The 27965-nt window shown below is 43.9% G+C and overlaps 1 protein-coding gene across 5 annotated transcripts in view; it reads right to left on the bottom strand.

Moving 5' to 3' along the window:
- phactr1 (phosphatase and actin regulator 1) overlaps window positions 1-27965 on the bottom strand; it is a 91864-nt gene that overhangs the window by 38388 nt on the left and 25511 nt on the right. For 2 of the 5 annotated variants that reach the window (XM_036521955.1, XM_036521953.1), the window contains exons 1-2: window positions 7017-7337; window positions 2467-2631 (exon numbers count right to left, since the gene is read on the bottom strand). In XM_036521955.1, coding sequence (XP_036377848.1) covers window positions 2467-2631; window positions 7017-7266 — 415 coding nt within the window. In that variant the 5' untranslated portion in view covers window positions 7267-7337. Of the gene's footprint in view, window positions 1-2466; window positions 2632-7016; window positions 7338-16822; window positions 17097-27965 lie in introns of those variants that run through there. The other 3 variants (XM_036521954.1, XM_036521958.1, XM_036521956.1) reach the window with 2 other exon arrangements.

Below are 27965 nucleotides of genomic sequence, written 5' to 3' on the forward strand. Positions count from 1 at the left end.
ACCATTTGATAAGTATTCACATCATTAACCAACTTTCACGTGACCTTTGACAAGATGAAAAAAAAAAAAGACAGCAACCACTTCTGAAAAAACAAGCCTCAAAGATTTTTATTTTTTCTACACACGGAGGCTTTTGCGTTCTCCGAGTAGCCTAATAGCGAGATAAGAATGATTTAGGGATGCTTCCGGAAAGAAAAGAGAGAAAGAAAAAGGTAGGAGGAAGCAGACCACCTCAGGGGAGAAAGACACTGGGGTTTGGAAAGGGAGGTGGCTTTCCTCTTTGCTGTCCCCACGACAGCATGAATCGGCCAGGTGTCCTGATTATCCATATGGCTGTTTACAGCATGTTCATGGAACCTGATTAAAAGAGACTGTGCGAGGAGGAAGTGGCTGGCTCTGGAGGAAGACAGTGAGGGGATCTGAGGAAACCGCTCATCTTCATCTGTACAGGCTCAACAGGGGGAGGCCTGTTCATTAGCTGATGGAGAATGCAGTGAGAATGCACAGCAGCCTACCATATCCTTCTACTCGTCCCACCAGCCATAACAGGCAAAGTGGCAGGATGGCGATCGCAGCACTATGTTTGTCTTTGGCGTATTTTCATATGAGGTTAGTGGTTTTGAGTGCAAACTGTTGACTGGTACTGTATGTGCTGGCATGTGAGGTCTATGCCAGATGCATGTATAGCATACACTGAGACACACAATGGCCAGCATACCCAACTGGGGAAGACTTAACACACTGCTTCCTCTAATATTCAAATTAATATTCAAGCCAACAATGGCTTCAAGCAATAGGTCTGAATGTTAAGCACACATTTGCATGTGAAGGCACACAAAAAGCTTGGTTCACTCAAACAGTCAAATGCACCATTCTTGAATCTAAAAAATTCAGCCAGAAAGCTACTGCCCCACCCACAAAATGGGGAAATTCCACCTTTCCTTGACTTCTGCGAGCAGATCAAATCTGTTCAGACTCTCATTAACAAAACAAAAAAATCCTTTTTTCAGCTTCCACTCCCCCTCCGGCAAGCTACACCTGATATTCATCAAATGTCACATCTCCCATGATGCCCTGCAGACCACGCCAAAGATCACATGGCTGAGGAATCAGACGCCCACACTCCTGCAAAGGTGACTGATTTGCTAATTTTCCTCTTCGCTCATTGACTCCAGTTAAACCTGGGATGGCTGTGGAAGCACAGAAACCTGCAGAGCCTTTGGCCCTCCGGACTGAAAAAGCCCATCCCTGCCAGACATCCTGCATTATACATGGAGACAGTTGGAGACATCAAAGAGCTGAGGCCAGCTTCTAACAGCAAGCTACAGCACCTTAGGTGGAATCTAAGGCAATGCCATATCATCCAGTATGAGAGAGAGCCACTGAAAGCACACATTTGCACATATGAGCCATATACAATCAAATTATATTCCTTCTTCTACTCCCCATTCCTATTTTCTATTTCTGCTTTGCCTTTATATCCCATAGTCAGCTAATGAAAACCTATAGATTTACACTGAACCTGCTTCAGGAAAAAAGGAAGATTCACTAGTCTGTATGTCCATAGAGTACCAGAACAAAACCATACACAGCACCACAAATAGGGGGATTTACATAACCTCCTGAAATCAATACAGTTGACCCATTTAAATGTTAAAGATTAACCAGTTAATCTTCATTAATTAAAGTTGACTTCACTAGGTTAACCTAACCTTAGTCACACCTTCTTATCAATGCAAATACAGCAATAGCCTACTTAGAGCAGGACTGAAAATTAACTGTTAAATACTGTAGTTTCTAGTGAGCTGTAGTATTTCTAGTGTTGGTGATTTGGCTACAGCAAACAGCATGGGGTAATTTTTGTTTTTTAGTATAAACAGCAATGTTTACTGAAACACCTTCTGAGCAGACCAATTGCCCCAACATGGATGTAGTTTACTTTTTATGGCCTCTTGGTCATTCAGTGCATTCTTGAGAAATGAGGTCACAGAAAAAAAAGCAGTAAACCTGTGTCGGTGTGTGTGTGTGTCTGCGTGCGTGTGTGCACGCATGTCGTGTGTGTGCCTTTATGTGTGCTCATGTGTATGACATCGCATGAGCTCTGAATCACTATGACTCACACCTTCCCACCTGCATTAAAACACTACAGCACTCATGAAATTACCTGCTCTTTCCAGCAAACAACAGCCGACACTCAATAATCAATTTGTTCCTTTGCGACCCCACCCCTAAAAACCACCAACCCCCGCCCACCCCGATCCTGCCCCCACCTCCAGGACAGAGCGGAAACAGTTGAGTGTACCAGGTCACCAGAGCGGCATTCTGGACAGCCAGGACTAATGGGCTAACTCCTTGGTCAGAGTCCAGAAGCAAGCATTAAAGGGAGGGTTAGAGGAACGCTTACACAACACACAGAATGGCAGAGCCTCAGCAGCCCAGAGGCAGGAAGTGAGGCCGGAGGCTTACCTGCGGAGGTCTGCTTGAACTTCTCACTCTTCTTCTTCCTCCACTTCCAGGGCTTGAAGAGGCGCCCCAAGGTGGCAAATTTGCTCCTCCTCCGGATGGGGGGGGTGTGGGTTCCGGGTACGAGAGACTCTGAACGCATTGCAGCCAGCCTTTCAACTTCCTCAGCTGGAGGGGAGGAGGGGAAAAGAAGGGCCATTGTAAACCCAGCGAATCCGATTCGACCATGACTAAAAATCACTCAATAAACTTTAAACTCTATTTTTGAAGTGCAAGTCACAGAAAGTTCCACTCAGTGCCCTTCCCAAAGCTGTAACCTACAAAACAGCAATGATAGAGACATTGAACATTACTGTCTTCCACTCAATCTCAATCTCTTCCGAGGCATGACCCGATTCCAACACTGAAAATATGCTGTGACCCCCAAACTTCTTCAGACACGACAACCCCATTATTAAAAATATATCATTATGAATAAAGCTTTAACCAATTATACTTATGAGGTGAAACATGCAAATTACCCAACAGAAATAAAAACAACAGAACACAAAAATATATTTCAACACCATTTCATACAAAATGGGCAACCCAAACTGGGTCCACACCTCCAGGTTTCAGCCTGGAAAATCTGAAGCACACTGGCAAGAGGTTTTTCCACACACCACTTTCTGTGGAAGTCAGGGGCTGCAATCAGCTGTCAAAATCCAACGAAAAATACCAGCAAGCTGAACAGCCGTTATGTTGAGGAACGCCCACCCGGCAGAATGCATAGAGCTGCGCAGAAGCAGAAGGTTATCTGCGACGCTTCACGCCCGAGACGCCCATCTATCCGCCACGCGCATCCACATCTGAATGCCTTTCCCTATGGGATTACAGATTGGAGGGATCTGGCGACCAGAGCTAACAAAGCCGCCACGCGCTGAGCTACTTCAGAACCCGCCGGAAACTAAATACCAACCTCTACTGAGGTGCAATAGTGGAAGGGTAGGCCGAAATAGACAGACCTTTTTAAACATGGCCGAAATTCATCCGGTCAAGAAATGCTATGGCACTGGAAAACACGTGAAAGATGTCCCGAAACAAGCATAAACACATTATGTAAATTCAACCTACGAGTTTATTAAGAGTAAGAAACACGATATTAATGTTGCTGCCATTACCCTTGACTACTACGCCTTTCCCACAGAAATGTCTTCCAGCAAATCCGATCTTGGATTATGCCACGGAAACACCCATTTCAGTTCCTTATTTCTGGAAATGAGAAGTTTATGATGGGTGTAACCTCACCATAGGATACAACATCACCTGTCTAGATTGTCACACACCTGCTCACAAGGCAGTTTGCCGACCATCAGCATGGGCCGTGTCAGAGCGTACGCAGCGCGCGCACAAATGGGGATATCCAGTCCGACTCACTCGTAAGAGTCCTGAGGCGAATGGGCAGGAGCACGCCTGGATCAAAGCAGCACTCCCGGCACTCTCCGGCACTGATGTTACCCGCTTCTGCTCTCAAGTGCCTGACTGAAACCAACAAACAAGCACTTCAAAAAAAAAAAAACAAGTGGTGGGGAGTGGAGTGCTTTCAGGTGACATGTAGCCACAAAGCCCTTGGAATGCTGTGGAGTGTGTGTGTATTGGGGGGGTCATCAAAGGGAGCCCACCACAGCCCTGTCCCTGTCCCTATCCCCAGTCTCCCTGCTCCCCAATCTGAGAGCAACTTCCGACGGACATGACAGCCCTCCTTCTCCCCGACAATGCTGCGCATATTTCAGATTCTGTGAGAAGAGAAAGCCCCCCCACCACCACCCCACCCCGGAGCATCGGATTAGGCCGGGGAAGAGATCAGTTCTCTCCGCTGTGCCGCTTCACACATGCCACCAGTGCCAGGGACGGGCGGGGGCCCTGGCACGCTGGCCCGCTTTGCTCAGGACAGCCAGCGTCCCTCTCCGCTACGCGCCCGCTGCGTTCTGGACCGCAAAAAAGAAAAGCCAAAACACAGAGACGAAATGCATTAAAGGAGCTGATGCGCTAACACAGAGCCAAGCTGTGTTCTCTCTGAGGCCTTCACTCCCGGTCCACGTTAAATTTAAATGAGTTGGAAGCCTTTAAGGAGCTGTGTAAAAATGATGTAAGCGTTGGTGTGGGGTGGGAGGGGGGCTACTTCAAATACAACAAAACCTTGAGAAGGAAGGCATTCAATTCCGCCATCTGCCACTACTTGGAAAATGGAATAAGAAGCATTACGCTAATGTTGACCGATCTGCTCCCTTCCTTGTTGTTAACCGAGGACACTTCCTCGTGAGAGGCTGGTAATTTCTTTATTTCATTACTCGCTTACTTTATCAGACTTCAACTGAAGAGGAGATGAGAGGTCAAGGGTAACTGCTCACAGCCAAAAGAGAGAAGCCAAGTGTGTGAATGTTGAGGGCAAGGCAATGCACCAAGGTCGCAAAGACACATGGATCCCACACCCAAGGTCACAGACAGCAACGACCACAGGCAGGCCACTCATCAACAAACAAGGGAGGGAAGGGAAGACGCAGACAAGTACACTTCAAGAGACGGAAACATAACTCAAGTATATAGGTAGTATTTCCCAATGCCTCTCTGAACAAGAGAAGAAATAGTCCTCCTTCAGTGTAAATGCAGTTAAGATTATAAGGCACATGACTGAACATGATTAATTTCCTCCTCCATCATTACGGAAAATGCACAGAAGATCCTCCCTTTACGCTCCCTCTGCGCAATACATTTGTCAATTGCCCATGTGCACAATCATTAAGTCTCTGAGTCCCCTGCACCAGTTGAGGAATTTGTGAGTTCCACTGTACTCTCGTCCTGACTCCCGACTCTCTTAAAATGACTTAGACTGGAAATAAAAAAAAACCCTGCAATTCTGTTGCATTTCTGTAATGGTATTACCTTTTCTCACTAACGTAAAACACAAATAAAGGCATGCTTTTTATCAATTCTGAAGTACAGTACAAACCACATTTTCTACTTCATGTAATCGATATCAAATGAGCAAAATATTGGTCTTGATATTAGGGCCATGAGTGTATTTTCATTTTCAAGAAATAATTAATCAGTCAACAAATCAACATATTTTGCTACAGTACATTTAAAAACCATATGCTTTTGAGAGAGTATCTGGAAAAAAACACGACAAAATGAAAATGAAAATGAAATGTATTAACAATCATGCAGAATTGAGAGAGGGTCTGAGACCACACAAAGAAGCTGAAGTGAATAATTACTAGCCTAAATTTACTAATTTCCTGGTGCCTTCTGAAAGGACGTCAGGTATGTTATCCATCACTACGGTGTGCCCTGTGACAATAACGAGGAAAATAAATACTTGCGAGTTGTACGGATTTCGGTAAGCAATCTTCTGACTAATAAGAGCTGTAAAGGGTGAGCGTCCGCATATCTCAAAGGTAGCTACGTTTCGTACTTTGCTTTACACAAAATGTCTTCACCGGAACGAAACTTACCAACCTCAGCCTTACGAATAAACATCTGAGCTATCGTACTTCTTTTGGAGCTGTCTGTAGCAGACCCTTTCGGTTCCACCCAAATTCAGGTGATCATTATGCAAACACAGGTAGCCAGTAGCGCTCAGTCTTCGCCAGGCGTACATACCACTCCATCACTTCAGTTAGATTCAAGATTTTACACATTTAAAGTAAATGCCGAGTACATAGCAAAATACAGCTCACACATCAACACAACAGTGACTCATTGGATACAACCGAGCAGGGTAAGAATGCAGCCATGTTGTCCCACAAGTAACGTCAAACATGGATCGACACATTAATCCGTTTAAGAAGCTGAGGAAAACCACGTTTAGCAATATATTAAGGTATGGCAGTGTGTCCTAAAGACTACGGTTACCGTAAACTGCGGAACAGCAGTTAGCCCCTACTCCATCGCAAATACTGTTGCCTCGCCTCGTGTATCAAAATGCATAGTTAAATTATAGAGAATAACTACTGTGCCAATAAAAAGGGCATTCGCAATACGTAAATTTAATCAGAACTGAGTTTAAACATGATTTAAAGACACGCAAATCCAGGCATGACATTAAAGGATATGGGGAAGGTAGAAAACGAACACATTTTATTTTAATTGGCTCATACTGTTTTAACACTCAAAACGTTACGTGAAAATTATTTATCTACTTTAAAAATAAAAAATAAAAAACAACAGATATTAGAGCTGGTGCAACAACCCTACGTCCAGCTTCACGAGCTCATAGCGGACTCATAGGTGCAGCGTTCACTACTATATCTTCTAGCGTTTACACAAAGCCTCGTGATCAGATGAAGTGAGACAAAACGCGAAAAGTAAACGGTCTAAGCATGTCGTGGATGCTCTTCCAACACCATCAGATCTGCCCCCTATGTACTGCGAAAATGGATTCAGGCAATGTATTTTCACCGGGAGGGAGCGAGCGCCTGCCGAGTCTAACATTAAACGGTGATCAAAAACAGCTCCGTTCATCAGTGAGGCGCTCTCCTCGCTCCGTACACAAAACAACAGCGATCACTCACCGTCCTGCGCTTCGTTGCCGCGGCTGCAGTTGCTGCATATGTGCTTAATCTCTTTGCCTATGTGGCAGTGGATCATGAAGGGCATGTTGTTGTTGTGCGTGGGCTGTTTGCTGTTGTTGAGCGACTTCATCCTGACCAGGTAAAACGTCTTCTTCTTCGGCTTCTCCTCGGACATTCCCGTGGACGTGCTATCCCTGTATCCCGTCGTAAACCAAGTCCCGTGCACGATGGTTTGTGCGGAGCCCGCCATGGCATATAGGGTAAGAGTGGACCTGTGCACACAAATGGAATGAACTCGCGACTACATGCGACCAACACTGGGAGGAGATTATGAGCGGAAAAGGTCCTAGCCCCACTCGTGCCGACCCTTCTGACCTAGCTCCAACCAATCCAAGGGAAACGGTGCCACCGTAGTTGATGCAGCAGTTCGAACATTAGTTCATCACTGAGTTCCGCACCTGGAGGCTCTGCTCTTTCTACTGCACCCTGCGGATTCCACGCTTCCTCGTGATGTAGTCTAATGAACCTCATCTGCAGTTTTGGAGATAAATATTTTTTAACTCCTCCTGTGGATCCCCCCTACGGTCTGCGATGTAATAGCCATCTCCATTCAAAAAAAAAAAAAAAAATCAGGAGTGCTCCAATACACTGTGATGCTGACGCGTTTAAATCTAATTAAAGTTTTAAGTCTACTGGAGACGTAGGCAACAGTACGACGCACGCGACAGGGTTGAGTTACAAAATGGTGAAACAAATTCTGATGTAGCAGCAATTTTCGACAGTCTATTACACATAAATTATCGGAAGCTTTCAAATGACAAATTAGACCGCTCAGTGGTTTTACTGTGTGTTTTATGATGATGGAATTCTGTGATTTATCTTGGACGAAAGCTCTAAAATGGCTTTACGAATTGGTGCTGGATTATTGAAACTTTAACTTGTTTCAATATTTGTAGTAATTTGTAGTAAAGCAGAACTGGAACTCTGAATATCATTCCCCGATACCGTCCCTGCACGCTTTCTGTAACGTACCCCTGTATGGAATTGCAGTTCACCGTTTAATTTTAGTTAAAGGCCCGCTCCTGATGTTAGTTAAAGCAATAGCTACACATTTGCAGATACATAACTGCCGACTAAATCTTGGTGGTGATAGATGATAGTGAATAGTGGCCATTGCAAGTAAATATTTTTCTGCTATTGAAATGGGATATTCAGCATTCAAACAGGTAAGGATTTGAGAGACTACAGCATTCAACTCAGCAGAAATATACTAGAGCGCGGAACTGGAAATATCTCGCGTCCACAGTGACTTTCCTGGTTGTAGGCTATCTCCATGACAGTTGAGTTTCGCCGTGCACATGACACTACCATTGAGACAAATCAAAGAAACGGAGAACGTCCTCAGCTTTAACCAAGTAAGATTTAAACAGATTGAAAGCAGAATGAAAAATTCAACCTAAACCTAATACCAAAAAACCAGTATACCTACAAAAGGAACTGTTGTTCATTTTTCACCCCTGAGAGAGGGAAAGAGGGAGAAAGAAAGAGAGAAACCCCCAGCAGAGGGCAACATTTAACAATTTTTTAAGTATACGGTTTGCGTATTTGAATATGGTGTTCAGGTCTCTGGTCCAGATGAATGAAATTGATGGCAATGATACGGGTTCTTTTCCCCATCGTAATCTTAAAGGCGTAGCACAATATAAATATATGTTAAATACATTAACTGGCGCAACCGTGGCGTGGCAACTTTTCTGACAGTGCCGATGTATCATTTTGATTATGAGAGCGCAAGGCTGACTTATCTCGGCCAGGCAGATTGAATAACGGCCGCGTTTTCATCGCGGCTGCCGGAGTGAAATCATATTTCAAGGAGAACTGCTCATATCTGGAGCTGGCATCTGAAGCCAGCGTGTATCCCTGTCTGGCCGGCGCTATTAGAATGATATTCCGTTCGGACGCGTTTAAAATGATGAGGTAATCAGCCAATTCACTCCCCTTCTCTTCCACAAGGCCACACCAGGGGATGGTACTCATATATCCAGGTTATAGATTACTTCACAGTAATATAATCACGTTTTAGTCCGTCTCCCGGAAGCACTCGCTTTTGATTCTTGGCAAGATGAGTTGAGATCATTCCTAAGAGACCAAAGGAAAAAAAATACATTTTGGACTGATCATCTTGAAACGTAGGCGTAATTATTAGCCTACGTATTTTTGAGATTGCAGTTAGACTGTAGGAAAGGTAGTTGAAAGGTAATTGAATAACATTACTTTAGAATGGTGAGATAGATATAGTAGCCTACATTATGCTGTTTTAATGAATTTTATATCCCTTAAACAAACGACAGTCCATATTGTCTGATATGGCCACCAATATAATTGCAGCGCTCTGAAGCTCATACAATGAACCATTTAAGTGATGAAAGGAGTTTAAGAAGTATTTTAAAACATTTCAAAAGTAAGGTCCTGAAAATGGGATTTTCTGCCCCCTTTTTTCATCTCATGATGCAGTGGCATGTTGCCAAGCCACGCTGTGACAGGACTGGACACCAGAAGCTTTGAAGCTCTCTACTGATACTATCTCTCACAAGCGGCTTGAGCAAATCACCAAATGATAGATAAGCAAATTACAGAAAAAAAGTTTCCCAGGAGATGAGACTCTGGCAAACATAATTCAGCTCAAATGGTAGGCGCCCATCAGACTGCTACTGCTGCCATCTGCTACATTTGTAAATGATCAAATTCATTTTAAACTGACTTACATTTTGCAACGCAGTATGACCGGAGTGTGCAACCATAGATAATGTTTAAATTACGACTGTGTTAATAACGCTTTTGTAACAGACCGGAGCTTGCACAGAACCAAACACAGAACCAAACACAGAACATATTGAATTGGGCCATATATCATAAAATGTCACATACAGTATGAACAAAGGGGGTTATGACCGTGTGCCTTGGGCATGGACTGCTGATACATTACTGAGGAATACTGTGGACATCTGTTTGCCTTTTTGATTCTAGCTGCAGGGCGCTTTTTGCAGGAGCCCCCCCCCCCCCCCCCCCCGAGATGGGCTGCCCCGATGACTAGCGAAACGAAGCGGACACGTTCGACATAAACACTAATACCCTCTGGGCTGGCAGCTCCCATTTCTGTTGAGCACACGGGGCTATTTACAAGGTGGCTGAAAGCATCAAAAAAGAAAAGCTGGATTCGATTAAGAGATCGCTTCCTTCATACAGTCAAAGAAATAAATCTCCATTTTCTCAAAACGTCGCCTCGGTCTCCATGCTCCAGATCAGAGGAGTGTAGACCGCTGCAGCCCCCTGGGGTTCCTGTGAGAGGTTGGTGGGGGAGGCACAGGGCTTCTCAGTCAACATGTCAGCCTAGTATCTCTGAGTGTTACTCAAGGCACCACTGACCTACCCTGCTCCCTCTCTTGGGTGCATAAGAGGGAGAATATCAACCTCAAATCTTATCATTTATGACCCCTCTTGGCCACTGCTTTCAGATTAGAACTTTAACCTGAAATGTAAATCTAAGGCCTGTATTCTGGAAGAAAATATTGCAGTTTTTAAGGTCCAACCATTTAGAACTTTGATTACATTTCTGTCTTTCTGATTACATTTTCTATTTTTTTGGTAATGGTACAGTAAAAACCATGTTTTTTTTGCTTTCCCCCTCTAATGCCATTTCCCGAGCCCCCATTATGTGGTACCACACTTTGTGTGTGTCTCACAGATTATTTCAATGGCAGTGTAGCATAGTGGTAAGGAGAAAGGCTCATAACCAACAGGTTGTTGGTTTGATTCCACGCTGGGGCACTGCTGTACCCTTGGGCAAGGTACTTAACCCACAACTGCCACAGAAAGTATCCAGCTGTATAAATGGATAAAATTGTAACCTATGTAAGTTGCTCTGGATAGGAGTGTCTGCTAAATGACAATAATTTAATGTATTTGCTTTCTCTTGCTTAGAGGACGTTTCAGCTGCTCTGTGGTGAGAGTTACTGGTGAGAGGGCGTGGATAGGAGCTAAAAAAGGGTGTGAGAGAGGGCTCTGTGCAGGTGGAGGAGGAGCGGTGTGGTGCAGCTGAAAAAACAGCGAGGATCAGTCAGCGGCTTCAGGACAACGAAGAGTGACAGCCTCGTTGCACTCTCTTTTGTCACTTCATTTAAATGTAACTGACTGTTGTGCAACCAAGGCCTCACAAATGCTTATTAGCTGTCAAAACAGGAGGCTTGCCTCTTGAAATCTAATATGACTTTCTGCTGGAGAGCAGAAATTTCCCTCGCATGTACAGTGATAGTGTAAAATGAGACTCAGTCAAAAACCCCCTAGGGTTTTAGTATGAATAGTGGCTAAATAGCGGTTTGTAGTTCATGTTGCCAAACACATGTAGCGTAAAACATTCCTGTCATGCAACATTTGCTTGGTGGCACATGCAGAATGTTGGTAATATATACAGAAGCAGAAAAAAAACGATTTCCAGATAGTCAGTTGTGACAATAAGATGACAATACAGGACCTTCATTACCAATGAAACATCGCTGAAGATTAGCTTAAAGAGCATTTTGGTTGTCAGGTTTGGTATAGTGGTTAGCAAAATGAGTAGGTGGACAGAGGTTGCTTGTTCAAAACCTAGTGCAATTTTACTGCTGTATCTTCAAGTGCATTACTCAGAATTAGTCCAGTTAGAATTAAGATGAGCACACAAATAAGAGAGTTTGCAAATGGTTATGCTAGTGTTTCACTGCTGATTTGGGCTAGCTCTAGCTGCTTGTGTTTCAGGTTTTTGCTATATAGTGTTTGTATTATACTGTGTACACTGCCAAGATCTACCACCTAGTATAAGTCTGTACTATGCTCAGTGGACCATTGTCCTCTCCTCAGCCAGCTGAGATGTCTCTCAGAGGCTTTTGTCTGTCCACCTTTGTAGACTTTGCCTGGCTGACCAACCCACCCCTGTCTGAGGTGGGAAAAAGCTAATTTGTTCAGCCGCTGTTGGCTCTTGGTCATTTTCAGCTGATGACAAGGCTGGGATTGAACCCAGGCTCTAGGGCACAGCTTGAACTGCACTAGCTAGAGTGCCTCACTGACTGGACCACTCGGGAGCCCCATGCATTGCAGCCTTCTGATCTTGCCCTATGCACCATACTCCACAGTATACCAGAATGTTTCCGTTACAGCTGGAGGAGACCCAAGCATACCTGGACAGATGGCGCAGGCTCAGACTCAGAGAGCAGCTGCCTGCAGAGGGTGTGCCAATCCATGGGTGGAGCTGCTGCAGTGCATCTGGTGGTCCAGAGTGGTGGGTGGACCACATAGAAACCCCACAGAACAGCTCTAAAAACTCAGCCCGTCAGGACAGCCCATAATGCACTGTGGTGACTGATCCCAATATCACAAATCCACCCCCTCGCATCAGGTGAGTATAAAACACACACTCCTGTTGCTCTTCACTCTTGCCTCTAATACAGTGTCAGCGTAGGCCGTGATGCTGGATAACAGTGTGGGCTGTTTAATCAGTTCATGATTGCCACTTCAGCAAATAAAAGGCATTTATTGAATTCATTTCGCTGTCAGAACTGTTAGACAGCAGGTCAGGAGTGGTATATATTCTGGGCTGAGAAGCATGGAAGGAAAAAAAGAGCGTAGAGGACTGAAATAAATTTAGCTGAACACAAAATCTTTCTCACAAGGCAGAGTGCCTTCTGCTTTCCTGCCATGAATGTGAATTTTGCTGAATTTCGTCCTCCTTTTGTCAGTTCCATGACGCATTTTTTTTGTTGGGGGGGGGGGGGGGGGTGACTTTCGTGGCTCTCTGATGTGATGTGAAAGTGTGACGGATGTGAAATTAACAGTGGAGAAGCAGACGGAATTGGTGCCGGGGCCCCATCTCCCAGGATCCATAGCAACGGCGTGAACAATACCTCTTTATGAAGACCATACATCACACCGTGAGCTGACCGAGCAGATGATGTCGCAGGAACTGTACGTGAATGCGCAGCTGGGGGGTTATGAAATGATGCTATTTACATATTGATTGCGTTCCGGTATTAAGGCGTGTGATAAGCTCTTGAACGTGTCACTTCTGTTAAATTTTCATGTTGGTATTTTAATTTGCCTCTCAGGTACTATAAAACCTCTTTGAATAAGAGCATCTGCTTAATTAAACTATATAATAATAATATTCATAATCATGAGCATAAAAATTATCCTAATAATCCTAATAATAATTATGGTAATAATAATTACAATGACAGTAATAATAATAATAATAATAATAATAATAACATGTCGTAGGTGTATGCTTGGAGCTCACATTACTGATTGTGTATGCTGTGGCTGTAATTCTGTTATCTCCTCTTAAAGCTATTGTATTACAAGGTATGTTTCACAATTCATAACATATCTGACGTTACAAAACCTCTGCAGATCTCTCTAAATACAATTAAAATGCAGTGGACAAAACTGCACTGTTGCAATCAACAATTTTGGAGCATGAGCAGTGCTCCTCTCTCTTATCTGCAGCAATGTTGCAATATTAATGCTGTAAAGTGAAAGTCAGTAGGATTTCAGTAGGATTGCAAGGTTTTCTTGCAAAATGCACATAATGCAACCAGTAAGTGTACTCGAACAACAAGTGTTACAAATCTACTGCACCATAACTGATCAGAACAGCTGAACAGACATTCCCTCCATGTCTTTCTGTAGCAATCCCCAGAGCAGCAGGTACATATGCCACACAGCAGGTTATCACCCTACTGTGGGTGATCATGTAGGTACTGTTACAGGAGAGATTTGTTGTACATGGCACACATTCACACAGGTGTCCCCACCTTTTGAGGGTGACAGAGCGTGTGATCTAAGCCGACGCCATCCGAGAACAGGTGATGCTCACGGGTGGCCAATCCCTCATGCCTGTCTCGGTATGAACCAAGCTGTGTGAATCTGTGATCTGCCCTCCTCTTCCACAGCAGGGAGAAGGGGGGGAGGGGCGGAGACAGAATGTTTTCTCTCGGCAAATCAAATCGCGGCTGGCTGATGTGGTTATGGAGCCGAGCAAGAGTGATGTATAACCATTATTTAAATTTAAAATCCGCCAGCCTATGTGCCCAGCAGTGCTCGTGCTGACATGGATATTTTATATGCTGTTTTATGGCCTAACGGCTCGCATACAGTATATTGAATTTACAGAAAGGGGAGGGCTCCGTCTTTTACAGACTCAACCAGACAAAATCTGCTGAGTTTACTCCAGTGGCTACGCCGTAATGTTACACAGTTGCTTGTTTTGTTCAACTGAATAGACACTAAATACCAAGAACAATCTTGCATAGGTGATTGTTAAATACTGTTTTTGACAGTCATATCCATCTCTGTTGTGAACACTGTGTCGCCCATCAGTGCAGTTTTTATTGGAGTGCTTGAACTTCAGGACTTTGACTTTGAGGTCAGGATGGACACAAATTGGGACTGTGTTGTTCAGCTACTGCCAAAGTCCGCTATAAACCGATCAGTGGTTGCATAATGCCAAAGAAGTAAATTGAAAGTACTTTTTTCTTTTCAAACTAGCATCTGAAATAATTAATTGTAAAACAACTTCAACAAGTTCAGCAAGCTGGGCAGATGAGTGTTGAAAACAGTTCATCAATAAGTAGCTATATCCATAAAGGACAAGGAAAATTACTTTCTTGTCATAAAGAGAACGAGTGAAGGCCTCTATCTGGCAGGCCACTATTCACTATAGCCAGTAGGTCTACTCTGCAGGTGGCCTGTGTGACTTCACTCTCCAAGGGGAGCAACACACATCTGTCTCATCTATTTGGTCTGCACCCAGCGTTACTGAATAAAAATGAGACTAAAAGGATCAAACGTTTCAGCATACCATCACAAACCATCAGAGGAATGGTTTTAGTCTGTTGGCAACCCGTTTTGTACCTACCTCTGGGTGGCCATGAGGCCTGCTCATTATTCAGAAACACTGAGTGCGGACCCTCTGTGAATATAGTTTCCGAAACTGTTTTGATCTACACCACCTGTTTCTAACATACATGCTGAATTCAGTCTACATCTGTTATAAAAGAGGCCTTAAGCCAACATGCAGTGACCTTTGTTGAGAGGTAAGTTTCCAATAAAAAAACAACAAAACCTGTATTTATATTATAAGTATGACCATTACACCCATACGCAGGAGAGTTCTAGGCCATTATCATCTGTCACTCACATTTTTAGAGGGGGGAAAGCAGACATGCAGATGAATATGTACACGTTATTACTTTATCATTTAAAGGTAATACACTCCGATTAGCCAATTTGCTTTTGAGCGGATGTTTGCTCTAGCACTTCAAAAGGATCTGAACACACCTCAAACTTTCAGTAAATGACTTCACAAACAGCTGACAGTGCTTAAAACAAAGGACTGGGAAAAAAAAATCATATTTTTAATTTATTACTTCTGACAAGCTGCTTTGGCAAAGGGTTGACTCCAGATTAATGGCTTGAAAGACAAGATGCTTTGTGTGCACGTTCTGAAAAACCTGTTGGAGACTTGGTGATTCCCTCTGCAAAAGGCATGCATGTACATGGACCATCTGAACACACACACACACACACACACACAAAGACAAACAAACACACACACGCACAGAGCATACTGGATATATTACTCATAGAAACTGCTGAATAGACCAGTATGATTTACATTTACATGCAAGACAACCCATCATCAGCTAGAATGTGTGAAATTCAGCGCACTGTTAAAAGTTAAGAAGGTTTGAGTGTGACCTGTCAGATATTAGATAACTGTAATGCTCACATACAGTATATACACACATACATAAGGGTAGCAGTGTGGTGAATGAATAAAGGCTCTTAAGTACGGATTCCTTCTGTAGTAAAGTTGGGCAACAACACATACATACATAATTGTACTTCAAGTGTGGCTGCTGGTAATAGTGATGTACCTGTAACTTATTTGCATCTGCTAAATGAATATAATGTAGTGTAATATAATGTAACTGTAATGCTTGGCTTCAGTTGTTAGTAGAGGTTGGATGTGATCTGTAGGACTGCTGGGGGCAGATTAGATACAGAGAGATACAGCACAACAAGAACCAGCTGAAGCAGCAGCATCAGCATCACATGTAATCTCAGTTCCCTCCCGCCATCTCTACCCGCTAAAGCGTAATGAAAACAGCACTCTTATGTAGCATTATTTCTTCCAAATTTGACTCCAGGCGCAATGCAAACAAGCAGCAGACCTTTCCGAGGCCAGAGCAGGCTGAGAGAAAGGGGGTGAATTCCAGCAGAGATCTCGCCTCTGATGGAGCCTCGTTTTCTCTCTCACCTCCATCACACTGTATCCAGCTGCATCTGTCAGTGAGCACTGTCAGCTTGGCACTGCTGGGAAATGCAGTCTCTGCAGCTGTCTCCCCAAGCCCTGTCTGCACCCCACAAACCGCCACCTTCTCAGGGCTTCCTGACCACGTACAAACCCACATATGTTCAAACACATACATACTAACATTTGCACGCGTAAGAGAAAACAGCCATGGTCTGACTGTACGGAGTGCTCGTCTCAAAGGAGGAAAAGAGCCATCATTCCGCTACGGTGCACTAACACACACACACACAGGCAGATGGGCTCGGCTTCTCCTGCATCTTTCAAGAGCCTCTCTCTCAGTCTCTCTCAGGCACATAGCAACTGGTATCAAGGGGACACTGAGTCCCCCCCCCCTCTCCTTTCCTTCCTCTCTCTCTCTCTCTGTACTGTAAGCAGATAAGATGGTGTGACAGCCTACCTCTGCAGTCAGTGTGCCGGCTCTGCTCCTCTCCTCTCTCCTGCTCTCTCTGAGGACCTGTCTGTAGTGGGAGGCAGGGCTGTTGGCTGCTGAGCACGCGTGTATGCGTGTGCGCGTGTGTTAGGGGCCAGGCTGGGAGTAGGGGTGGGGAGTGATGTGGCTGCCTCGCTGGTCGTTAGGTAATGCAGTCTGAGAGGCACCAGAGCCTCACCCTGTCCACAGCACCAACTGCAGCGGGGTAAGGGGGGATCGCATGGGCGTGGTGTGGCTCGGGAGGGTGTTTGCGTGTCTGTGCATAAGTGAGTAGTGCGTGAATGTGTGTGTGTGTTTTTCTGTGTGTGACAATGTGTGTGTGTGTGTGAGTGTGGGTGTACTGAGGTGTTTTTTGAGTGTGAACATTTGTGTGTGAGTTGTATAGGTGTGCGCACAAGTTGTTTAGGTGTGTATGTGTGTGTGATAATATGTATGTGCATGCTGGTGAAGTGAGTGTGTGTGTGTGTGTGTGAGTGGGGGTGTACTGAGTGTGAACATTTGTGTGCGAGTTGTATAGGTGTGTGCATAAGCTGTTGAGGCGTGTGTGTGTTGGTGTTGGTGTGCAGATGTGGTTATGCGAGCGGCATCTGAAAGGAATGTGTTAATGTGAGGTGTTTGTGTGTAGTATTGCAGAGTGTGCACATTATTTTGTGGGATACAGAGGTGCGTGTGTATGTGTGAGTGCAGGATGTGCGTGTTTCTGCATGTGCACAGTACACTTTCATGTCATGTTAAGGTTATATATATAGCATTTAATTACACCCAATACAGTACATATGGACAGTGCTCTAGTATCCATGGACACCCAGCTCAGTTGGGATTTCTCTGAAATGCAGCTATGTGGCAGTTGGTGTCACATGATGTAGGCGAGCATGATCATTTAATTCCATCACCACACAGGGGACCATTCTTTGCCTTTACTTCATCTTTACTTCACGAGGAAGAGAGTAATGTTTACTCTTTCAGTTATAAAGCTGGGCAATTTATTGGGGGGGGACAAAAAATATGTATCTTTACACTAAAATACATAAAGAAAACTCTGCAGTCAATATTTTATTTAATGTCTGTATTTAAACTAAATAGGGCCAGTCCTCCCGGTGGGTAACCTACAACACCACATGTTCTTTTCATCAATGTGAGGCTCGCATGGCATTCGTTTCTTGCTTGGATCAGCACTGCACCTAGAGTTGGGCGGTGGCCCATTTTCAACTTCAGTGCTTTAGTGTTACTGTTGACTTATTCGTCATGGTAAAATCCACAACAAACACTGGGACCCGATATCTTTACACTGTATGTAGTTAGGCCACATAAATAAACCGCTGCTGATGCATGATGTAGTGGTGCTCACGGTGATTTTGCCTCCATAAGGTTAAAGCATTGCCGTCGGCAGCCATCCGTGTAGGCAGATATAACCCGTTTTGCAGAGCCCAGAACTACAATCTTTCAAGGTGTTTACTTCCTGCTCCAAACACGGAGCCCGCTTCTTGGTGGGTGTCAAAAAATAACGCTGCACCCGCGATCTCCCGAGGGTCCGCGATTTGCGTTAGGGGGACATTATATAGCGGCGTCTGACCGCTCTTTCGGCGCTGCCGGCCAAACTCCGGCTGGAACGGATCACGATACCGCAGTGATGTTCCTGGCGCGTAAGTGTCAATTTTTCCATCGCTGAGTTTCTCTCGCCACAGTCAGTCACCCTCCCGCTCTCTCTCTCTCTCTCTCTCTCTCTCTCTCTCTCTCTCTCTCTCTCTCTCTCTCTCTCTCTCTCTCTCTCTCTCTCTCTCACACACACACACACACACACACCACAAGCTCGCAGTCTGCCAACTGCCCTTGTATTCATTCGAAATTCAAATTTCTTCTCGCCGTCATAGGCTGAAATCTTATGAGGTAGTTTTCCTTCGTTTTTTTCTCCTCGTAAAGCCGAGTAGTAAGTAATTAAAATCCATAGAGGACTTTATTTTTCTCTCAGTTGCATATTAGTCAGCTCCACCCAGACTGATAAACGTATTCTTCCTCAGATAAGGAAAGAACAGAATTTAATTACTTATGTAATACTCTCTTTTGGTGATACAGTATAAAAGGACTGGAATTTGAAAAGTCTCTCTCTCTCTCTGTCTTTTTCTCTCTGGAAAAAAGGCATTCCACAAAATAAGCTTCATTGTCATTGAGGTGGAACTCTTTTTTTCTTTTTTTGTTGCCCCAAATACACATGCATTATGCTGAATTCTGTGTAGGGGTACCTGCCTTGATAGCTAGACCAGATAACTATACTGAAACCATCCCCAAAGTGGTAGATTAAAGTAGTCTTTGATGGAATAAACATTACAGTCACCAGTAGTAATTGTACTAACAATTTTACAGAAAACAGATAATTGTCAGACCAAAATAGTGTGGATTTCTTTGGGTCTGACTACCATATGATGATTATTATTATTAGTAGTAGTAGTATATTTTTATTGGATTATATTTGATTTTCATTTGGAAACTTAGTAATAAAGAGATGATTATAAGAAGTTCCATGGCAGGACGCCAAAAGGAAAAGAAAGCCAATCAACTTAAATTGCCCATATGGTGCCAAATCTTGATGACTCTTGTCAGAACTCTTCATTGGTGAGACGTCCTAAATGTAAACGCTAAACGTCAAAAATCGAAAACCCTATATACTTTTCTCTATCTTGCAGTATAGTAAGTATATGAGTTGCAAAAAGAAATGGATTCTCTGCTGAGAAATTTCCTCTGCCTTCCACAAGAATGTTTTCCATCCTTAAATGATTATTTAAGGCATGAATTGTATTTATATATTTATTTTTGTGGGATGAATTTACCTCATTTTCCCAAATTTCTTGTCTGATTCCGTCTGTCTTGGAAGGTCTTCATTTTCAACACAAGAGAAACTACCATCATGAAGTGCAACTGATCTAATTCAAGGTATGGTGTGGTCAACTCTTTCACATCAATTTACACTGTTGCTTCACTGATACTTTCTAGTAAATTGGGAGAAAATATTGGAACATCAATAGTTAGACAACATCATTTTAAAATGAAGAAATGTACAATTTTCCCACATTTTTTTCCTCTAAATTACAATGGATGCCTTTTCTGTCATCTTTTTCTCTCTCTCTCTCATGTGTGGATTTTTCAAAGAAAATCTGGAGACACAGGAAGTGTAAGATAACGAAAGGTCTGCTCGGTTTACAGAGGCTAATCTCATGCCGGCACGTGAAGGGGGTGGAGGTGGCTGTTTTTCGCCTCACAGACTGCGAGGAAGACACAACTAGGAGCCGAACTCAGCACAAATATACCCACATATATATTAAATTATTGGTTCTTTTCTTTTTTTTATTCAGTTCTTTCTGTCAACTGCCGGCTGTGGAAGTAAAAGCCAGCACTGCACCCGACTCATGCGGCAAATTCAGTTCAGTTGATGCAGTTGCAGCACATGAGTATGGAATATAACTCGACAAAAACGAAAATTATAGGTTTTTCTGGTACATATCATAGCCCATGATGATATTTTTTGTCATTTACATTTTTAAAAAGGTGCTCATATACACAGAGCATTTTGTCTGAACATATATTGTGCCTCAGTAGCACGCACAAGGCAGGCCGCTGCTGCTCACTGCCTCACTAAGCAATCCAGACCTTTTAACAATGTAGTAACAGTGCTGCCTGTGGTGCAGGAAATGGGGGCTCATTTGAGTCATGGAAAAACCCAGCCTGGGGTTGCCACACACTCCAGCAAGCTCAGTAATACCCCTCTCTACTGCATCAACCTCCAGTGGGATTACAGCATTTCTCCATCAATCAGTTGGCCTTGCTTTAATGTGAATGGGCTCTAATGCAAGGTCATGCGTTTTGGTGGCATTTCGTTTCCTGCCCTTTTACTCATCATTGTCACATTTTATGCTAGTAGTCGGAGGTGGCAAAAATCCTGGTTTATGAAGCCTTGTGCCTTGACATATGATGACCATTTATCACATTGATCGTTTATGTTAGCCAGTCACAGAAATACAAAGCAACAGGCAGGAGACAGAAACATCTCATGTCATGGTGTTTACGCATAACAGTACCCACCCTAACCAAAGCCTCTACTTATACCCATTTACTACTTCAATTTATGGATTATGACAATACTGATGGTTTCATTACATTATTGTCATTTAGCAGACCCTCTTTCTAGAGTGACTTACACAGGTTACAGTTTTTACATGTTATCCATTCATATAGCTGGATGTTTAGAGAGGCAATTCTGCGTTAAGTGCCTTGCACAAGGGTGCTGCAGTAGTGCCCCAACAGAGACTCAAATCAGCAACCTTTTGGTTACAAGCCCTGATCCTTACTGCTATGCTACACTGCCACCCCTTTCCTTGAATATATGTGAAGAGCACTACACTAACACTGGTTAACGGTGTGAATGGGAATTCATGGCCCATGCAAGAATCACATTGCTTTTAAGCCTCCAGCATTGACATGAACCTGACTTTCACGTTGGCAGAGACAGAACCCTGCAATTTTTGTGTCTCTGCTGCCATCTACTGGTCACAATGTTAATAATTCTGCACTGGAGTCAGTTTAAGAATGTGCTCCCTTACATTCCACTATCGGGTTACTCCACAGGCATCTTTACCAAAGCTGATTCACATAGCCCACCTTTTGAATATATCATCCTTTTATGATATGTTTTTATACAAAAAGTTCCCATGATCCATTTATAATATAATTATGGGCACTGAGCTAAGCAATTCAGGATAAGTGCCTTTCTCAAGTAAAACAAACTCCCTCCTCTTCCGACCTGCAACCTGGTAAATTTCCAGTCCCCTGACCATTACCCCACGCTGCAATGCCTTTCCATGTCTGATAGCATATACTTCTGATGTTTCGTTATAATGTCCATAGATCCAGACACTATGGGAATATATGCAGACATGTGGTTTGGTCATTGAAGACCTGGGGCTGAAGAGGTACAAAGCCAGGCAGTTGCAAAATTGACTTCCTGGTGAGGCACTATAATCTATAATTTATCATCATCATCATCATCATCATCATCATCTTCATAATTGCCATCATCTACTTCTTCTACCTCATACAAACAATAATAATGATAATGTGTATATGCGAACTCTGTTAAAATAATGGCAATTATTCAGCAGTAATACACTGTGGTGGCTCTGATAACTGCAGCAGACATCATTGCTCTGGGTTTGTGGGTAATTAATGGAATCAGTTACTTAAATAACAGAGCTTCTCACTCAGGAGGCCTGCTTGGCTAATGAGGAAGGCAGGTCTCGGTGGTGTGTGGTGACAACTGGCATTACAGTGCATTGCAACCAACAGTGCAACCAACAGCCAAGTGACAAAATACAAAGTGTAGATTTGTTTATTGCTGTAAACAAGTTCCATATTATGTGAGTGTGTGTGTCTGTGTAGGCTACAGTAGTAGCACTACTGTTAGTAGTTGTAGCAGTGGTAGTAATATAGAATCTATTTAAGCGACCTCCCATAATGAAGTAAACGTAAATAACTCAACGAGTTTCAAACAAAGATTTGGGAGGTGAATTTTTAGACAATCTCCATGCAGTCAAGAAACCCATCCCATCAAAAACCCACTCACCACTTTCTTCTCATGTCAGCATCCATCCTCCACCCCATCTCCTCCTTATTTATATTCCAATGTATGATGTCCGGGGGGGGGGGGGGGGGTTGGGTTGGGGGTAACCCCTTCCTCCAAGCCAAATAACCATACCCCCATGCCCTCATCAACAGCAATGCCTCTTATTGTATTAAAATTCATACCTATTGTAGTGAACTATGAATAAAACTGACAATTCATTTCTGCTGTCTACTGCAGCACACAAACCAGTCTAATCAGAGTGTAACTGAATGGAGTGCAGGTGGTGGAGATGAAGTTCAGCTCTTAGATAAGGCCTTGGCTGAGACGTAGGCTCTCCCCCCAGGCCACGGTTTATTCTGTTAAGAATTTTTTTCCCAATGTGCTGGAGGCACTGGAAGAAATTCAGGCATTTTCTGTTTCCTTGACATCTGCAATTACGCTGCATGCTAAACACATCACGCTGCCTTTGTTGTGCCAGATCTGCTCTGAATGGGGATGCTTGAAGCCCGTGGGACTCAGATAGTATCACTGTGCTGCTTATAGTACAAAATGGTATAAAAAAAAATCACAGGTCTTTTCATCTAACGGCACAAAACACTACACTGATTGTTATCTCACTCTGTGCTATTGATCATTTTTTACAAGAATGGAAATGTTTTTTTGGCTCATAATGCTGCATCAATAAATGTATATCTTTAGCAGCTACTCTGATGAATATGATCCTATTTGTTGGATTCTCAGAGGAGGCTTGAATTGTGAGACACTCTCTTGTCAGTAATTACCAATCTCACTTTGATGGTCATCTGTTCCTTTGTTTTTTTCAGTTTCTTTTTTTTTTTTTTACAGTCAGTTTTCACTCATAGAAAAGCTGGCATGAGATTGCAGTCAATGATGCATGATTTGTTTCTATGTCAAAACTAACATTGAAATAATTTGGACGACAGCTCATGTCTTTCCCCCCTTGGAGGTTAAACTGAAAGGCCATATGGAGCTCTAATGAACCTCCTCGTGGCTGAAAAACCCGCTACGCATCACGCTGCAGCTTGGAACACAGCCCCTTTTTGGTTGTCTGAGAGCTATTTTAGATTATTAGAAGTATTTTTTTCAAAAAGTATTTTTAAAAACATTTTTTGTTGAAAGAAATTCATACATAGGCATCAACTTCACTATTTATTGTTGTCTAACAAACAAACATTTAAGTCTGACATTTAAGTCTTTAGATCAAAATGTCTTTGAATTTGTGTTTCCCGTTGCCCTATACGCTGTAATTGTAAAAATCTGATAGTACTGCGTCCTCAAACAGACCTTGCTCTCAGCTGAGAACTGTCTCATTGTGGAACTGTACACATCCTGTCCCTGTACTGTCGCTATACTTACTGTATGCACTTTTGTAAGTCGCTTTGGATAAAAGCATCTGCTAAATAAATAAATGTAAATGTAAATGTCTTAATCAGGTTTGTCTTACATGAAATAGCTATGTGTAATTATCAGTGAGAAGGAAGCTTAACATTTGTGCTCAGATCCCCTCTGGCTTTTCTGTGCTCCTTATGATCACTCCAGATGGTGATGGGAGCTAACCGAGCCCTGAAAAGTGCAAGGGTGGCAGCGCAGCATAGTGGTAAGAAGGGGAGAGAGTGAGGGAGCAATTGGGAGCACCATTCTAAGAGTGAAGGCTATCTTCAAGCTGGCAATATCTGGAATGCTCCACGAGAGGGCGCTCTTAAGCTACAACATTACCTCTTCCCACCAGCCGAGGAGGAAGAGCTAGGAGTCTGAAAGTGGTTGAAAACACACCGTTTGAAGACACCTACATATTACACTAGACAGTCATGGTCTGGTCTGTGAGAGAACAAGAGAACAAAGCATTGAATTCTTCACAGGGGTGGTTGCCCTTAGAACCCAGCTTAAAATAGATGCAACAATGGAAGTATGTTAATCTTTTTATGGTCTTAATACCCACTAAATCTCAGTACATCTGGACATGTATTTATATGTCACATGTCATTATGCACACACTTTTCAATACAATATGATTACTTCTTCAGAAGCCCCTCCCCCAAGTTGACTGATGAGCAATCAGAGCTGTGTTTCAATATCATTGGATATTGAAATGGTCTGGGATGGTGCCATCTGCTTCCTGCTTTCTGAGGTCAGACTCAGTCTCTCTGACCTTTCTCGTGACCTTACCAGAGCCGAGGATGCACACATTCGTGCCAACGAGGGAGATGCAAAAACTACAAACATAATCAGTGATGTTAAATGCATGAGCTAAACCCGTCTTGAAAGGTACATGCAGGCATGACATGCACAGTCCCCGTGCAACAACCCTCCATGATAAATCACTGTAAAAAGTATTGCAGTCTACAGTATATAACCAAGAACAACAGCCTAGTTCAGCATGCACAGAGGTACAATAAAATCAGCGAGCACAAGCCGACTGCTATGACATCAAGATACTTATCAGCTCCATTGCTGCAGCTGAATTTAGTCTGGAGCAATCTTTTGGTGGGGGAGTGGTGGTGGGGGGGTTTAGGGATGGGGGTAGGGGGCAATAGGTGGAACAAATTCTCTGAGTTTGCTTTGCTGTCAGAACGACAGATGTCGTCACCTGACCCAGCTCCATCACAGTCTCATTCTATTAGCAGCTGCTACGCCACATTCGGAGGCCTGAAATTCGGGCAATTCATCTAGTGCTGCTGTTTCAGGGGGAAAAAAAACCATCATTAAAAGCCACTGCTGTATCAACTGCAGCATTTCAGAAATGTGATTTTTCCCTCTCTCTGCCTGTCCTGACTCCCTCATTTTCACGGTGGGTGGGGCTGCTGTTTTCCAGGCTTGAGCGATGGTCAAACACCATTTGAGACATGTGTGGCTCGGTGGCTGTCAGGGAAACATCAGACAGGAGACCCCCCTGCCAGGGCTGGTTGGGGGGGGGGGGGTTTGAACAGCACAATCGGATGATTATGTAACAATAAACAAATCCAAGGGACATTCAAATACTCTGGGCCTCTATTCGACGGCAGTGGGGGCACCCTAAACCAGAGACGAGATTGATGCTACTGTTTAGACCCCCCCATTAGTTCCTCTTCCAAAGGAGTGCTGCTCAGCTGCTGGGGGTGACAAATTGAAGAGTAATTAAGGTCTGTGTCGAGTTCTGAGAAGTAGCACCTTCTGCAATTAAAACAAGTCCATAGCTGAACATGGAGGGAGAGAAACAGGACAAAGGGCAAGATTCCAGAACATCACTGTATTCAAACTGAGCAGGGTGATGGGGCTGTGTGCTTCCTTTAACCTCTAGTAAAAACTGTTACAGCTGGATACCGGTGTGACAGCGAACTGTCATCTGACAGCCTCCGGGTCTCTCTTCTGGATCTGAGCATGCTTCTCATGCTTCTGTCGCAACAAGAGACCGCCCCTCTCAGGCGGTCTCCACTCTCACCATCTCATAACAGGAGGCCCAAAAGAACGCACGGCGCAGTGGTGAACACGCCCGTAGTCTGCACGCCCGTAGTCGTGAGCGCCTCGTCAACCAGCCGATAACTCAGCAGAAACGGGCTCCCTCTGAATGCAGAGGGGGCAATTACTTACGCCACTGAACTGGAATAAAATGAAGCCCTGATCACCAGCGCACCGTGAAAACGCTCCATGTACACGTGCAGGGCTCTACATTTCATACCTTATTACATCAGCTGCGTGCCCGGCGGAGCCCCTCGGCTGCAGCGGCTTTAGCGTGTGGACGACATATAGCTCACTTACGCACCTGGGTATTTGCTGAAGCGAAATCAAGTGAAGCGCCCTGCGCAAGGGAAAGTGCGGCTCTCCGGGATTGCAAAAGGAAAGATCTTCGACAGGGAGGAAATTGCTCCCCAGGCTTTCTCTGTCAGCTGGGATTTATGTGTACATGTGTGTGCGTACACATATAGTGTGCCTGATTCTCAATTCTACAATATGTTGTCATTTATGTAATAGTATTCTTCTGGGTGAAGAAGATGACAAGGCAGCAGTGTAGCATAGTGGTAAGGATCAGGGCTTGTAACTGAAAGGTTGACGGTTTGATTACCCACCGGGGCACTGCTGCTATACCCTTGGGCAAGGTACTTAACTCACAGTTGCTTCAGTAAATATCCAGCAGTATAAATGGATAACACATCAAAACTGTAAGCTGTGTAAGTCGATGTGGATAACAGCATCTGCTAAATGACAATAATGTAATGTAATGTAAAGTCAACAAGAGAGGAAATACAGGAGCATCAGCCTGAAGGAGTTATGACTATGACCTCATCAACAATGATGATGTCACATTTTAGCACCTCAATGATCCTCTGAGGAAGAAAAGCACACATGAGAATAAGTTCCTCTGGTTGTTCCTTATCTTTCAGCGCTGAGGAAGGAACCGCTTTAAAAACAGAATTCTTCAGCCTGTTCCACTTCCTGTCTGGCCTCTCAGTTTAAGCTCAATGTCTCCTTGCCTGTGGAAAGCCTCATCCATTACAATCAGCCAACTTGGAGGGTGTACAAAGAAACAGCATTCGCTTTTGTCAACAGTTTCTCAGCTGTTCTGACTCCTGATAATTTGGCAATGGCTTGAGTGGTTTTAAAATGTTAATACCAGGCTCGTATCTTTTTCCCTTTCTCCCTCGCTGTGTCTCTCTCTCTCTCTCTCTCTCACACACACACACAAACTCTCTTGCTCGTTTTCTCTCTCACGCTCTCACGCTCTCTCACACACACACAATCACACTCTTTCTCTTTTGCTGTCACACACGCACACACACACTCTCTTTCACTCTCACACATACACACACACTCTGTCACGCTCTCTTTCCCTCTCTCTCACATGCACACACACTCTTTCACTCCCATGCACACACACACACTCTCTCACGCTCTGTCCCTCTCTCTCACACACACACACGTACACTCTCTCATGCTTTTTCTCCCTCTCTTCCTCTCTCACACACACACACAAACTCTCATACTCTCACACACACTCTCATACTCTCTTTCAGCCTCACACACCCATATACACACACACACACACACACACACACACACTATTGCACGCTTTCTCTCTCTCTCTCTCTCACACACACATTCTCACAATCTCTCTCTCTCTCTCTCTCTCTCTCTCACACACACATACACACACACACCCTCTCTCTCTCACCCTTTCTCTCTCTCTCTCACACACACACACACACACTCACACACACACACACCCTCTCTTTCCCTTGCTCACGCACACATACTCTTCCCTCTTCTCCCGTGTCTGTGTGTGCAAACCTGTATCTGATTGATGTAGCAGGATGCATCCTGTGTGGTGATGAGCGTCTCCCTGTTCCCTCATCAGTACCCAGTCCAACTCGGCGTGATATTGCAGTGTGTCTATAACCAGCCTGTGTCAGCTCTCTGGAGCAAATGCTCTCTTATCAAGATGAATCTTGTTGGCTCCCTTGCTGCGCTGGAAATTACCTCACACTCAAAGTTAGTGTTTTTTTT

Source organism: Megalops cyprinoides, chromosome 2 (assembly GCF_013368585.1).
Source record: "Megalops cyprinoides isolate fMegCyp1 chromosome 2, fMegCyp1.pri, whole genome shotgun sequence".
Taxonomy (NCBI): Eukaryota; Metazoa; Chordata; class Actinopteri; order Elopiformes; family Megalopidae; genus Megalops; species Megalops cyprinoides.